Source organism: Lepidochelys olivacea (genome assembly GCF_965140295.1).
Source record: "Lepidochelys olivacea isolate rLepOli2 genome assembly, chromosome: 6".
In the NCBI taxonomy this organism is placed as follows: domain Eukaryota; kingdom Metazoa; phylum Chordata; order Testudines; family Cheloniidae; genus Lepidochelys; species Lepidochelys olivacea.
The window spans coordinates 84,898,055-84,914,441 of NC_140416.1; the positions used below are offsets into that span (position 1 = coordinate 84,898,055).

Here is a 16,387-nt window from a genome sequence, read left to right on the forward strand (position 1 = left end):
GGAAACTGTAGTATGTGGGAACAGGACACGGTGTTTGTTTGTTTTTTAAAATGCTTTGAAGCATTTGAATTTTGTCCTTGGCCACCTTTAGATTTCACTTTACTCTCATAACACTGAAACCTTCAGTAGTTAAATTATTATTAAACATTTTTTGGAAAATTAAAATGTTATTGATTATATGATGAATCTAAATAATCAAATATTCATCATACATTCATGATCAAAATGTACACACCCCAAAATATGTCTATAACTGTTTAAACTACCTTGGAAGGAATTAAGGGATTAGAAATGAGATTCAAGAGATGGCAAAGGGATGCATTTTTTGGACTACTGTGCTAGATGAGAGGTGTGGACAAATTTATTCCTTACATAAGTATATGGACCTTCAATTTTTTAACATAGATTCATAGATTTTAAGGTCAAAATGGACCATTATTTATTTATTGTGTTACCATAATACCTAGATGCCCCAGTTATGGACCATATGCCCATTGTGTCATGTGTTGTACAAACACAGAACAAAAAGAAAAGGAGGACTTGTGGCACCTTAGAGACTAACCAATTTATTTGAGCATAAGCTTTCGTGAGCTACAGCTCACTGCATCCGATGCATGGTTAGTCTCTAAGGTGCCACAAGTTCTCCTTTTCTTTTTGCGAATATAGACTAACACGGCTGTTACTCTGAAACAGAACAAAAAGACAGATTGTGAGATCCTTGGGGTAGGAACTAAGTAAATCATCTAGTCTGACCTGTATAACATAGGTCATATATATCTGATAATTTAAAACACTGAATGATATAAACATGACCAATACAATATATTTGTACCCTGTACAAACCCCAATACAATATATGTATTCTAGTAGGCGATGGAGTAGTATTTTTCATGTGTCAAAAAATCATTCAAATAACATCCACTTTTAAGTGTCGTATGCCATGTTCAAAAACCATCAAGAGACACACATGCTACTGCAGTGACATGCATGGACCAGGGCACGACATCTCTCCACCCCTCTCACATTTTGGATGTATAGTTCCATTTCATTGTGGTCTCTCACATGTGGTATTACATGATAGTTAAATAAAAAGTATACACAGTTTGCCCATCTCAGAAGTTTTAATATATATTTATGAATTTATCCAAACGTATGGACTTGATTCTGCTCCAATTGAAGTGAATGGCAAAACTTTAATTGACTCTGGATCAGGCATGTTTCTTCAGTGCTGACAATTGCATTGAGGTTATTGTGTTAGCAGTTATATGTGCAAAAACTGTATGTTGCAAACCAGCCACTTATTGGTTGTACATCTGAGAAGACAACAATCTAAATGTAGGGCGTTGGGGAAAAGCAAAGACTATTTACCTCTGCTCCCAAAATATCTGTTCTCTGGGTTTTAAACATTCCAGAAATTTCCAGCCAACAAAAAATTTATCTCCTTCCCCGCCCATATTTATGTGATCTGCATCACAGGTGGATGAATTTATTTTGTACCAAAGTACAAATTTCAAGTCCATCCAGGCATCTTGGGTTCAAACCAAATTCAAATATTATTGGGTTTGTATTTTTTTAAAGAAAAAATACATTGACATAATAAGGTAAAAACAGAGCAGAAAGTAGGCAGAGGGAAAACAAATACAAAGGGGAGAATGTGAAAAAAGGAAGAGAGAGAGAATTATTGTAAAGCAAAAATAAATACAGCATATACAATATCCAGGGTACCCACACATGCTAACTTTGCTTTTGGAGGGTTTTTTTTTCATCTCGGATATATAAAACACCTTCCTTTTAGGTAGGACAACTTTTTATTTATTAAGTTTCCCTTAGGAGAAAATTACAAGTCGGGGGAAGAAAAGATGTATGACCTAGTTTTGTAAACAGCAAAAATACTTTGAAAGCTTTAAGAAACCGTGAACTCCATGAGCTTCACCTAACTATAAAGCCAGATTGTACCTCCATAGACATGCACAAGGGAGGATCCCCCGACCTCAGATCTCCCCTTCCTCTGCAAAGAAGAGACGCACCAATAACCTTGTGGAGGGCTCCCTGTGTGTACAGGGTCATGTCAAGGGGTGGGGGAGTGAGAGGAAGGGTAACTGGAGAAATGCACATTGCCCTCCCTCCACCCCCCATGGAAGTTAGCTGGAAAAGTTAATCCAGGCCCAGGCCCTTGGAGCTTTGTGGCATTGGACCCCATGGTAGTCCAGCTTCAGTAAAGCCACAGTGCCAAGGAGTGGGGACCTGTGGAGCCAGAGCTGCTGTATAGGTACAGCCAGATGCCCCAGGATCTGCCAACTTTGGTGTGGTTTTTCTCCAGGGCAAACCCTGTCCCAGCAGGATAATTTGAGGCCCTCTCCATGAAAAAACCCAGCAGAGATTTCCATGTCCCCTCTCCCATGGTTTTTCAAAGGGAGGGAGGCAACCTGGCCTATTGTGACTTGCTGAATAGATATCCTGGCTCATTATGTTCCTCGATCTGGAGACGCAAGACCTTTGTGTGGCTTTTCCTTCCCTGCAACTCTAGCAATTTCACAAATAAAATACCATGATCAGGATGTAGAAAATAAGATACTTCACTTTAGTTCATAATTTATGTTCTTGGGGCCACACATTGCCTTCTGTCCATATACTCTCAATGAAGTAAATGGAATTTGAGAATTTGCATCCACTGACCAGGAACTTGTGTAAACACACAACTAACTTGAGCTTTAGGCTTATAATGACCATTATCAGGCAAATCAATCCACCCCAAAATGTATAAATTATCTAGTGGCCCACACATTCATGTCTCTGGGTGATGCCAGACTCCATGCATTTTGCATAAGTTACATCCTCTGAGTCAAATCCTAAGAGGTGCTGAACACCTGCAACTCCAAATTAAAGTGAAAGGGAATTGCAGGTGCCTAACACCTCTCAGAATACAGCCATGTGTGTACAAGGTTCCTGGAAACAAAGAATTACAATAATTTAGTCTTGAAAAGACAAAACTGTTTAAGCAGTTTCATAGCCCTTTTTGGAATTCCAATGTCTGAAATGGGAAAGAGATGAGGATTTTGTGTTAAAAACTTTGCAAAAATAAGGCAAGCAAGAGTTTCCCCAAAGCTCCAAGTGACTTAAATAGCCCATTTTAGAAATATGGGTGAATGCAAAAGACCTGAGTTCAATGTGTGGACCAACATAAAGCCCAATATATACTGCTTCCAAGTCTACACTGGTTACTCACATTCCTGACAATGGGAATTGTGCAATGACTGAAAGCCGCATATGACCTATTAGTCACTTTTCAGAAATATGCACATCTGAATACAGAATCAACCCTCCTGGATGGCTTATATTTGAGATGAAAAGTATTTCTCTTTGTAAAGTATAACTGCAAATATATTATAAAATATGAAAATTAGGAGACAGTTTGTTTTGTAAAGACTAGTTCACCTCTGATTCTGGGGCAGGCCAATGAGACAATTCTTTGAGGCACTCCAAATGTATCTCATTAACATGGGATTGCGACCCACTTTGGGGTACTGACTCACAGTTTGAGAACCGCTGTATTAGAATATGTAGCCAGCTCAGAAGGAGCTTATGGTGGACCTAGAGCCATCAGCAAAGGTTGGTGCAGCACTGCACCACACAAATATGAATTGGGCTGCAATTCCCCTGCCAAAATCAAAGGACCCTTTTCACAGGTCAAAAAGATTAGACAGATGTGGGTTGAGGTAGAGGGTACTCCAAATATTTCATGATCTTTAGGAAAAAAATCACTGTGGCAAACTTTAGCCATAGAATCACTTTACATTGGTGTACATTTTCATAGCTATCTTTGCATGAAAAAAGTCTGGGAATTTACTTTGTTTTTTAAATCAAATCCTCAAAATTAGGAAAGAGGGGAGCAGAGGGAAAGAGGGAGTTAAGGCCAGGTCCGGATAGGAAAAAAAGTGTCGGAAATGTTTAAGAAACAGACTTTTCCAATCTCTTGCTTCTTTTAAATGAACAAAAGGTTTTCTGTGGAACAGGTTTGGTGGCAATCCAGTTTATCTGTCTCTCATTGCACTCAGAAGACTTCAAATCAATACTTACCATTAATACCCTAACTAGGGTGACCAGATGTCCTGATTTTATAGGAACAGTCCTGATTTTGGGGTCTTTTTCTTATATAGGCTCCTCCTACTCCCCACCCCCTGTCCCGATTTTTCACACTTGCTGCCTGGTCACCCTAACCTTAACTGAGAATCCACAATGCCATAATTGGAAGAGAGTATCAGCATTTTGAATTGCAAAAAAGTAAGTTCTGTGCCCAGACTGAAAACTGATTTATGGGACTTCTGAAAGGAAATCACAAACAAAGGGATTGCATCACCTAGGAAGGATGCACGGAGGGCAAACCTTCCATTCTTTACTCCCAGGGGAAGCCCATTGAAATCAACACATCAAATTCATATGACAAAGGAGAGAAGAATTTGGGCTATATTTAGACTCATGTTCACTGTTCTAACCTGAAAAATTTGGCAACACTCTGGATGTGCAACTCTGGGTATCATGGGGGTGGCTTATTTGCACTCAGGAAGTTTTGCATCAAACTGCATTAAATCTAAACACTTTAATAGAAAGATGGGAGTTGTAGTTGAGCAACAAAATATTCTGCACAAATGATTGCACAGAATATTTTGTTGTTCAACTACAATACAAAACTGCATATTTTATGAAGAAGCAAACTAAACAGTGATTTCGATTCTAAAACATCCGTTATTTTTCTTCCATGGACTGAAATAAAAAATTAACTCCCCATTAGCCTATCTCCCTATCTGCAGTTCAATGGTTTTCCAAATACAGCAATGAACTTAGACATTTTTTTAAAATGTTTGTCTAAATAGTGTTTGGATCTGAGTTTCCCTCAAAATTATGGAAGTGTACATCTCCAAATGTTCAAACAATTAAAAATAAAATTAAAGCCTCCAAATACCACTCAAATATTCTACATCAAGGGATAATTTACAACTTGTAGGGCACCTTGGCCAACATTTTCAAACTTGGTTGCTTCCCAGAGATGCTATGAACCCAAACTCCAGTTGAAGTCAACAGGACCTGCCGATGATCAGCACTTCTGAAACTCAGGCCCCATCACGCACATTTGGTCACCTAAATAAGTGCCCTGCTTTTCAGAATGTGATTAAAAACTCCCAGGGAAATTACCAGAAGCTTCAGGTGCTCAGAACCCCTGAAAAACAAGCCACTTAGTTGGGTGCCTAACTTTGGGCACTCAAGTCTGACCTTTTGGCCCTAAAGCATAAATGCATTAAAGGCCACATCAAGCCCTATGTTGCAGAGATCCCAGCCAGATCCTTCCTTTGTCACTGCATTGTCCTGGGCACGTCTGCCAAGCTGGGTGGCAATTTACATGAATACATTTAAAAAACAACAAAACCGGGCGATGAGATTTTCAAGGTTTCATTGAAACATCGCCAAAACCTTCCTCTGCAGAGAGGTGCCTTGACACGAAGAAGCCTCCCTCCAAATGAGTGGGAGCTGCCAGCTCAGCCTGGGCTCACTCGCACGAAGGGGAAGCCAGGGCTGGTTCATTTCAAATTAAGCTTCCACGGGTCCATTGTGCCCTAGAGGTTCCTAATTCCCGGGAGGAGCTTCCTCCTCTGGGCTGGGCTCGCCGGGCAATCTCTCTGCCGCGTCTCCCCGGGCCTCCAGGGAATTCTCGGAACTGGTGCTGGTGGCCTCCGCATCACTCTCTGCGGCCGCTGCGGGAGCCGGCTCCCTGCCGTCCTGGCTAGCCGAGGAGGGGCTCTTCATGAAGCAGAGTTTGAAGACCCCCAGCACGGCCCCGACCAGGATCACCACCGTCACCACAGCCGTGGCCACCAGGATGAAGACATAGGTGGGGGAGGACGAGGACTTTACCTCCCCAGCTGTGCTTGGCTGAGGGCTGGAGGGGGGGGGAGGCGCACCCGAGCTGCTGCTGGGGAGAGTCCCCCCCGCAGACAGGGTCGGGTGGGGTGCCGCTGTGGCCGAGCCCCCAGTGTGCCCGGGGCGCACACAGGATTTCTTGTCGGCCCCCAGGAGGAAGCCCTGGGCGCACACGCAGAGGAAAGCGCCCTGGGCGCTGGTGCAGTCTCCGGGCTCCAGGCAGGCTCCAGTGCCGGGGCTCCGGTACCCGGAGGGGCAAGGGCACAGCTGCTCCCCAGCGCCCGTCCAGCTGTAGCCGCCCTGCCCCAGCTCGCAGCGCAGCCGCACGTCTCCCTGGGGCCCGGGGCAGGCCACCACGAGCTCAGTGCCCGGGGGGCTGAAGTCCAGGGCGGCGCTGTGCAGCTGGTAAGGGAGCGAGAAGAGGAGGCTGCGGGCGCCCTGGGGCCGCGGAGCGGGGCAGGTGCCGTTGTAGGGGTACTTACACACGTAGCCCTGCGTGGTGCTGTTCTTGCAGGTCCGCTCCCTCCAGCCCCAGGGCTCCAGGTCCTGGCGCCCCGCAGTGACCTGCAGCCCCGCGCACCGCCGGGTGGTGCACGACCTGCTCGGCTCTTTCACCCACTTGTCCAACTCCTCGGGCTCTCCCTGCAGCGCCTGCTGGGTGCCCGCCAGCCAGGAGAAGCCCCGCAGCGGCCGTTCCACCTGGGTGCATTGCGGCGCTCTCCTGACCAGCCCGAGCCAGAACACCCAGGAGCCGGGCCCGGCCGCAACCACTCGCAGCAGGGCGAGGATGGCCCGCACCTCTGCCTCCCCGCTGGCCGTGCTCAGCGCTCCCCCGCGCAGAGCGCAGGCCTCCTGGGCTCTGCCGAAGGGCACTTGGGCGAGGTGGACACTGTAGCAGGCGCCAGAGCCTTCGCACCAAGTGTGGTTCCCGGGGGGCTGCTCGGCGCCGCACAGCACAGAGCTGGCGTGCAGGAGGACGCACAGGGGAATCGCTCCACGCATCTTCCCTTCCCACTGTGAAGTGGGGGAGGACTGGATTCTCAAGCTGAAACCAAGCTCGACCCCAGCCAACTCTTTCTCCTTGCAGCTCCCAAGAATGTCTCCGAGCCCACCGCCCTCCGCTAAAGGAAATGTGTCAGGAGTGAGGTTTGACCTTAACATCCTTGTTTTGTTGAAGTACAAATGACAAATAGTTTCCCCCCAACCAGTATGGAAACATTAGATTAAACCGAGTTGAAGATTAAGCAAAAAAAAAAAAAAACCCAACCAACCAACCCACCCATATCCTTTCCTTGCCTCCATACCCCGGCAAGTGAATGGAACCAAGCATAACAGGGCGGGGAGTATAGCCCCATTATCATCTTTCAGGTACTCCAACTCCAGTTGTGGGGGCTCATCACTGCTGAACATCTGGCCTGTATTATGTAGTTTCGCTCAGGCTTGGCTTATCAGGACAGAAAATTAGTTTAGTTAAACTAGTGCAATTGTTAATTCCATCTAGTTAAACTGGTGCAAAGCCCTAATTAACCCCCCCCCACACACACACACACACTCAAACCAGTTTAACTCTTTCTTAAATTTGTTTAGTTTTTGTCAATAAATTACTGAATTAAGCTAAACTGATTTAAAGCAAGCATTAAAATGGTTTAAATGTGTCTGCATTAGTGGTTTGCACTGGTTTTAACTAGTTTGATTTCCAACACCTGCAGTAATATTCAGCCACTGTTCTGTTCTTTTCCTGTTCTTATACCACACCCATCATTGCAGTATCTGAGCATCTTCCCTTGATGCATTAAGCAATGTGACTAGCAAGGGGTTCCTTCTCCATTCCTCTCCCTGGAGGAGAAAGAAGCTTGTGTAGTTTTGTTTTCTTGTGTCTGATTTATTATGAGCTTCTCATGTTTGAATGCTAGGGAAAAGAACTGCATTTTGCATTTGGAATGGAAAGTGATGAAGTTCGTGGTCATTCTTAGTTTCTGCAGAAGTGAGTTTCAAAGTCTTGGATCAGTCCCTAAGAAATTTCTGTCTCCTACCCAAAGAACCATAAAAAAGTAGACCTTGCATTAGTTTCTTTGAAGTGTAAACTCTTTGGAGCAGAGACAAATGAGGATTATGAATTGAATCAAAATGAAAACAATGGCCCCTGGGTCCACCTGTTGCAAGGTCAGGGTCTAGGTTGAGACCAAACTCATATTCACTTGTGCAAGGCAGAATTTGAACTCTGATGCCTAAAGATAAAAGGCAACCGTACTAACTCCCTGCAACATGAAACTTGGAAGGAAAACATATGTTAATAATACAGTCTAAATCTTTAATAAGATTTAAATTTCCTCTAATAGGAAGCTTTCCCAGTGAACAGAGTATTTTAAAAATGAATTAGGGCTAAACTGAATCACATTAATAATTCTGGGCCATATTGTACCACAGATTTTGAAGCAGAGCTTTGAATTCATTTAGCTTGCACTTTGTTATTGTTGATCTTTCACTAAAGTAAAGCTAGTTCAAATATTGTCATTGCCAAGGGTATTACAATTATTTCAGTAAAAGATATTAAAGTATTCAGGTGGAAAGAATTCCATATTGTAACTGGGTATATGAGGCTTGTCATCCAGATACAATTGCAATGTATTTAATAAAAAACAGCATGATGTATCAAGTAGATACTTTTGTTAAGAGGCTCAAATGGGGGAAAGAGCACTGACTTCAACAGAAGTGCTAATGGGCTAGTTTGTCACAGCTCTTAGTCAGCCCCACAGGAAAGTAAGACCCTCCTTATTCTTGTGCTCAGCTGTTCAGATAGTGATTCAGGCTGTGGGGAGGAGAGCAAGGGTGATGAGTGAGAGGGCAGAAAGGGGCCTTGGAAGGAGCCATGGCTCCAATTTCCCAGCTTGCAGCCCACAGCAGCTGGTTAGATGCACAGCAGGGAGGAAATTTCTTTATGAAGCATGGTGAAGTAACTTATTCTTTCCTCAGAACAAGTACAAAAGGGAGGAACTATGACAGAGTCACAGTTTGTTCTTTGGACTATTTGCGGGGCAGTGCAACTGTGCACAATCTAGTCCTATGTGAGTAAGAACTACTTGTGTGAGTAAAGATTTCAGGACTGGGTGGTAACGTGCTACATGTCTTTACATATCCTATTAGCCACTCACTGCAATACGGTCTGTGCTCAAGGTTAACAACCAAAAATATACATGAATTTTGCCTTTTACTGTTCATTTATTATGTATGAAGGGTATCCATCTATACTATGCCCAGCACCATGGTATCTGGGCCCCTATCACCAAAAATGTGTTTTGGTTTGTTTGTTATATGAGAAACATCAGGTCCCCACTTCTTCCTCTCTGCTGGAGGGCCTTGGCAAAAGGTTGAGAAATGTAAATCCTGTTTCAGAGTAACAGCCGTGTTAGTCTGTATTTGCAAAAAGAAAAGGAGTACTCTAAGGTGCCACAAGTGCTCCTTTTCTTTTTGTAAATCCTGTTGGCATACAAGGTTGTAAACTTTTCTGCTTAAAAATGGAACTTATTTACTTTGTAAGAGGTGCTGGACTGATGGCTCTGGGTGGATACTAGCAGCCATTATTTAGGCACAGAACAAGTAAAGCAACAGCAGCAAAAGAATTCCTTACTCCACCAATAAACCTCAAATTTGTTCTGAAGAATCTATCTTTAGGGATGAGAAGACAATTCAGTCTCCATGCCCATTCACTCCTTGGCTTCTCTTCTGAGACTGCCAGTGAGGGCAGTGATTGGAACCAATTGTGATTGCTTAGCCACTAGGAAATTGACAGGTACTACCAATTCATTTCACATAGTAGGCCATCAGCTTTAAATTTCCTTATAATCTAGGCTGGATGTGAACCAACAGTTCAGAGATGACAGTATAATCATAACCAGTGACCTGAGCCATCCACTCCCTCATGAAAAAACAAAACTGTGAACTCACAGAATGACAGAATGCTTAAGACTTAAACCAGCACAGTTGCAAAGAGAATAATAATTAAATAAAAAAGAACTATCTCACTAAGCAAGTTTTTTCATGTCCTCATTGCTCTTTTTCCAAAGTATTACTTTCTTGGATAATCTGACAACTACAACACTCAGTTACTTTTTACACAAACACTGTTATCAGTCTACATGAAAGGCCCTTAAAACATCTGGTTTATGAAGAAGACAATAGTAGAAGTTATGCAGCAGTCAGCTGCATAATATCAAATCATTCTATTCATTGGTCAAAACCTTAAAAATTACTTTAGTTGTGATCAGGATTCTTTGTGTTATAGCAGGGGTCTCAAACTCAAATGACCACAAGGGCCACATGAGGACTAGTACATTGGCCCAAGGGCCGCGCCACTGCCCCCCCCCGCTGCCCTGGCCCCGCCCCCACTCCACCCCTTCCGTGAGGCCCCACCCCTGCCCCGCCTCTTCCCACCCCCTCCCTGCCCCCATTCCAACCTCTTCCCCGAAATCCCCACCGCAACTCCGCCCCCTCCCTGCCCCCAGGGGGTGCAGGAGGGGCGCAGGGTGCGGCAGAGGGCTCAGGGCAGGGGGTTGGGGTGCAGGAGGGGTGCGGCACGGGGCTTAGGGCAGGGGGTCGGGGTGCAGAAGCGCTGTGGGGTGCAGCAGGGGGTTCAGCTGCAGTAGGGCTTTGGGGGGCAGGTCCAGCCCGGTGCGCACTGGGGGCAGGGCAGGCACCCTGCCTGCCTGCCCTACCCCCACGCCGCTCCAGGAAGTGGCTGGGACCTGGGGGGCACAGGGGTCTGTGTGTTGCCCTGGCTGCTCCTCCAGGTACCTTCCCCAAAGCTCCAGTTGGCTGGGAACGGGGAAGCGGCTGGGACCTGGGGGAGTAGGGGCACAGGGGTCTGTATGTTGCCCTGGCCGCACCTCCAGGTACCGCTCCCGAAGCTCCCATTGGCCGCGATTCCCCGTTCCCGGCCAATGGGAGCTTCAGGGGAGGTACCTGGAGGAGCGGCCAGGGCAACACACAGACCCCTGTGCCCCCCAGATCCCAGCTGCTTCCCGGAGCGGCGCGGGGGCAGGGTAGGCAGGCAGGGAGTCTGCCCTGCCCCCGGTGCAGGCCGGGCCAGAGCCGCTCTAGGTAAATGCTGGGGGGACGGAGGTGCCATGGGGGGTTGGTGGGCTGCAGAAAATAACCCCGTGGGCTGCGTGTTTGAGACCCCTGTATTATAGCTTGACTCTTTATGGTAGCATTCTTCAGTCTTCCACCTACACGATTTGATCTTTTGAGAAAAACAGTGGCGAAATCAGTCTTCTTTTATTAATAGTGTGGAGCATTTTCTCTACTATAAAGGCCTTGATTACCACAGTGTCTATCCATTTTGGGTAAGACCTAATGGAAAATCGAATGAGGTTTTACTAAAACTCCTTTTTTTAGTAAGGCTTCCATCTTGCATTTTTATAGGTGAGCTTGAATTATTTTCATGTGACTGACCAAGAAATTGATCAGCTGTGTGCAGACACGTTTCACAATTGAGAGGGTTTAAGGAATACATGTTAAGTAGAGGTAGACTGAAAGAGGGATTGTGGGCTGCTGGCATACCTCCCCCAGCCCAGGAAGGGCTAGCAGATTAGTCATGTGCCACAACCAACTCTCTTTCAAGGCCTTCCTTCAGGATCTGGTTCATTAATTCAAACACAAAAGAAAACTAGTCCCCTAACTAGCTGCAGGGTCCCAGAGGCCTTTCCCTTTGTGACTCTCTCTGCTTCAGGACCTGGCACAGGAGCCAACCTCCTTCCTGCAGCTCTCATCTAACTGATTTCTCAGTCCTTCATAGACACCATCTGACCCTTTCCCAGCTGGGGCTGATAAGGGAACAGTGCAGGCTGACAACAGGCCCTAAAAGGGGCAGGCTTCCCTGTTGCAGGGATACACTAATCTAATCTTACTAAAAGCTATATTTTGTTTTCGAGATGCATTGGGGGAGATGCATAAATCAGCCTACTCATGCAGGAGACAAGAAAAATGATTACTTAGAATGCCACTGAATGGTAGACAGGTAGACTAGCTAAGATGCCCAGTGGCATCCATTACCCCCAAGATGATACGGGAAAGTGGTGTGGGGGGCACGGTGGGCTAAGCTCTTCTTTAGCAGATATTGTTCATTTCTGGACCAGCAACAAAAGAATTCTGCCGAGTTCAGTATCCCCAATTTCCCCATCTCTCCCCATTCCCTGCACAAGAAGAATAGCTCAAGAAACCTGCACCCAGCCCCTGAAGCTCTGCTGCCACTTACTCACCCAGCCATACTACCTTGGAAAACCAACCCAGAATTTATCCCTAAAGTCCCATCACTCTGTTAAAGCTAAGGGCTAAGTAAGAATTTAGCCCTAAATTGCCTAACACGAACAGGCACTCTGCATAAGTGAGAATCACCACCATAATTCCTAAAAAGAATGTCTCTGACAGGTGATCTGTTGGGGTATGACATCACAGCTTCAGCAATCAGTGCTGCACAATACTTATCTCATGCCTGAAGCCCTGCTTTAGTGAAATAATAATCATCACCATGTATGAAATCATATACGAGCATGGAAGAATACCCACTGATTATATGGTCCATAAGTGGCCTGTAGCTATATACTTCTTCAAGAAAATGCTTAGGGTGAAATACTGACCCCACTGCAGTTAATGAGACCGATATTACATCCTTAATCTCACTGCATTCTTACAATGAAAATAAAAGAATGAAAGATTCCACTTAGCATTTATATTCCATGCTGCAATTTTGTTATTTTACAGAAAACAGGAGAGGAAAGGAAAATGGGAATTTCTGTTCTATTGTAACAACTTGCAAGATCACAAAAATGTAATTATTCACCTTCAAAAAGGACTACAGCGATAGCAATACTGACTTACAAAGTTATGAAGAGATAACCTAGTAGAGGTCATGCAAGTTCCTATCTACCATAATAACTATTTCCAATGGCACTGTCTCATAGTTTCTGGATCCCTCCCCCCCCCCAAAATAAAGCATATTGCACAGTAATTATTGAATCAATGTGTATCATATACAGTTTAGCTAATCATTTGATGAAAGGTGGGACAAATGAAATGAAGTAATGGGGGGGGCGAATCCTCGATGTGACTTTTACATATTTATTGTAACTCAAAACCCATACTGGTTCCGCTATGCCTGTGTATTTGTCATGCTCCCTTTTAATAATTACATAACAAAATCATTTGTATTGTCAACAATTCTGTTGACCTTTAATAAAAAGTCAGTAATGTAAGCTCCAACCCTGCCGTAAGCTCCAGGAAGGAGGGCTCCCAGCATCTGCACATTTAGTACACTAAATCACGAGAAAAAAATGTACCAGTGTCTCAGTACCTTTTCCATAATAGCCTATCTATGATCAAAAAGTTAAAAAGCCAATATTTGTGAAAGCTTGGAGGGTCATAGAACTCTTATACGTTCCACCACTGACTGAAACCTCTTGAAACCTGATACATTACAATGCATGGTCTATTTTCTAGCCTGGATCTTCATGCAAAAACTCTCTCTGATGCCAGTGAAGATTTTGCACAAAGACTGGAGGGAGAGTATATCCATATGATATTTTCTTTAAACTGAAAATAATAATGGGAAGAACTGCAAATGTATTTTATCATGTTAGTCATATGATTTATCTTTTCCCTGTCTAATCTCCTCCCTCTGTAGTAGGGGTGTCAAACACCCAGCCTATGGGCCAGATCTGGTCCACTTGACGTATTTTTGTGGCCCCACATGATGTACATATATCGTATATACATTTTTAGCTCTTGTGGTAGCAAAGAAAACATTCCAAATGTCAGCTGAGGGCTGTCCTTAGGCATACGCACCCTCCCAGCGCTTCCTTATCCTTGTTCTGACCCTTCCCGCAGGCTTCCACAGTTAGCTGCTGCAGCCTGGTGATTCTTACTCCAGAGGGGATCTAGTAAATTAAAAGTGAAAAAGCCTTCCCCTTCCAGACCTATTAGCAAAACACTGAAACTGTTAAAGAGCCATTCAAGTGGTAATAAGCCATTTAACTGGCATTTGCCAACCCTCGGGTATATACTGTCAGTTTCTGAATTTACTGACAAAAACAGTTGTGCATTACTGTAATATTTACTCAGAACACATTAGTCTACAGGACCTTAGTTTAAAATTTGCTTTAAAAATATTTCATTAGTGAGTTGGTGAAGATTATAAAATCACATCTCTAAAAAAATCTTTGCGTAGATTTTTAGATGCACAATCATCTTTAGACTCAAATGCTTGGATCTTCAGACATAGTTTTTTAAATAAATCCTTCAAAAGATCACCCTTATCTAAAATACACATTTTCATTTTAATTACTATAGTAAAAAAAGCTTGCTTCCAAAGTCTTCTTGTCCTTTCTGTCTAGCCCTTTCTTTCCCCCTCCCCCCGTCCCCCATTGAAGAGAGCCCTTAAAGGAACAACACCCCTTTCCTTCTAGATAGTTGGACAATGAGTTTCCCTTTCTTCACTTCTGAGTATCTGATGAACTAGTTTTAAAAGAACCCTCAAGAAAAATCAGTACCGAGTAAGATATAAAATCCTTTGTTATGCCTAAAATCTTTGGAAACATATTTTTTAAAGGTTTCAGAGTAGCAGCCGTGTTAGTCTGTATTCGCAAAAAGAAAAGGAGTACTTGTGGCACCAAATTGGTTAGTCTCTAAGGTGCCACAAGTACTCCTGTTATTTTTTAAAGTCGGTGGAATTTCATAAACATGACTATTGTTATGGAGCTCACACAAAGTAAATTAGCGTTCCCTTTTTCTAAAAGCAATGAACATTGTTATGAATACACTAAACCTCTGTGACTGATTAATTTAAAATAATGCCTTTGTATCAGTGAGTTAAATATGTAGTAATCTGGAATTATTACTTTATGAAGGCTTAAGAGTACATTTAAAATATAAAATCAACTTAGAAATACTGATTAAGAAAATGTAAAACACAGAAGAGCTGCATCATGTATTCCTTAATATTTAATGTTGTATTCAGCAAGACAGCTGACTCGCCTTTACTACAAAGTTTTTTGCAAATAAATCTCTGACAAACTTCAGGGCATATCAAAAAACCTTTGACTGACATTTTTTATTCCCAGGTTTAGTGATTTTAATTAGGTACCTTCTGCATGTCCAGTCTTCACCATCTGGCATGCAGTGGAAAACATGCTCTATTTTCTTTAGAAAGAAATTGCAGAAGAGTGGTTTTTTCAAATGTCATTTGCTTCATTTGGGTTCAGGGATTTGGCTGGAAGGGGGTGAGCAGGGTAGGGGAGGGAAGAGAGGAGGGAGACAGTGGGGAAACGGCAGGGCCTGGGCGGAGTGGGGCGGAGCAGGAATGGAGTATGGGTGGAGCCACAGGCAGAAGAAATGGACTGGGGAGCTAGCCTCTCCAAGTGTCAGCTTCACCCACTGCCCATGACAGCAGGTAAGAGCAGGTCAGCTCCCGCACACCTAGCGCATGCTGCAGTCTCCTTAGGCAAAGGCCGTATTCACAGAGCCAGTGCTGCACATTCTGTGTGAGGGAGAAGGTACGGGGGTCTCTGCGGGGAACTGTGACTCTCCGCTGCTGTGAGGCGGGCCAGGCATCTCAGTATCCTCTGCTGCCTCGTCCTTCCGCCTCCCCGCTGGGTTTGCAAGCCCGGGCTGCCATTGGGTATAGGGGCACCAGTTTAATAATACTACGTAGGGCCCCATAAAACCTAAGGATGGTCCTGGTCAGCTGAGGATATCCATTTGCTGTTGTCTTCCTAAGTCTGTAGACAGTCTGAAACAATGATTCAGAGGTGTGAACTCTCCTATACCCATTAATTTAATCGGAATATTAATGCTAAAACCTAATGATGATACTTAGTCAGCTGATCATTTTAGTGATAGAATGGGAAAAGGGGCTGAGCGCGAAGCACAAGGTTGGTGGGAGTTGCTATATAGAAGGAAATACAGAGACAAAAAGGAGGAGAGACACAAGCCAGGGAAGAGAAAGGAGGATGGAGAAGGAATAGAAACAAAAGGCAGAAGTAGTGGTCATTCTAAACTGAGTGGTGCTGAATCAGGTACTGAATAAATAATGATAATAAACAAACGTTTAGGCCCAGATCCACAAAGGCACTTAAGTGCTTAAACCCCGGTTTCAGGCTCCACTTCGAACTACAAACTCCCCACTTGGTTGCCACCTAACACTGCAAGTGCCTAAACTCACTCAGTGCCTAAATTTTCACAGTATAAGTTCCCTAGATGCCTATGTCTTTGCCTCTGGGCATACACACTGCTGCCTGTGAACATGACTACTGGATCAGGCCCCATTCACTATCCATCCAAAAGAAGCGGTGGGGGTGCTGGCGGTACAAGTGCCCAGGTATAAGAACGGCCATACTGGGTCAGACCTACGGTCCATCTAGCCCAGTATCCTGTATCCTCATCAATGAGCTATGGGATAGTCTCTTGTTAAAGCTGTTCCATT

The 16,387-nt window shown here is 44.3% G+C and overlaps 1 protein-coding gene across 1 annotated transcript; it reads right to left on the reverse strand.

Moving 5' to 3' along the window:
- Positions 1-227: 227 nt before the first annotated feature.
- On the reverse strand, positions 228-9,930 carry CLEC14A (C-type lectin domain containing 14A). Its single transcript, XM_084632765.1, has one exon. The coding sequence runs from the start codon at positions 7,072-7,074 to the stop codon at positions 5,620-5,622; it is 1,455 nt and encodes a 484-aa protein (XP_084488891.1). The 5' UTR covers positions 7,075-9,930; the 3' UTR covers positions 228-5,619.
- Positions 9,931-16,387: the final 6,457 nt, after the last annotated feature.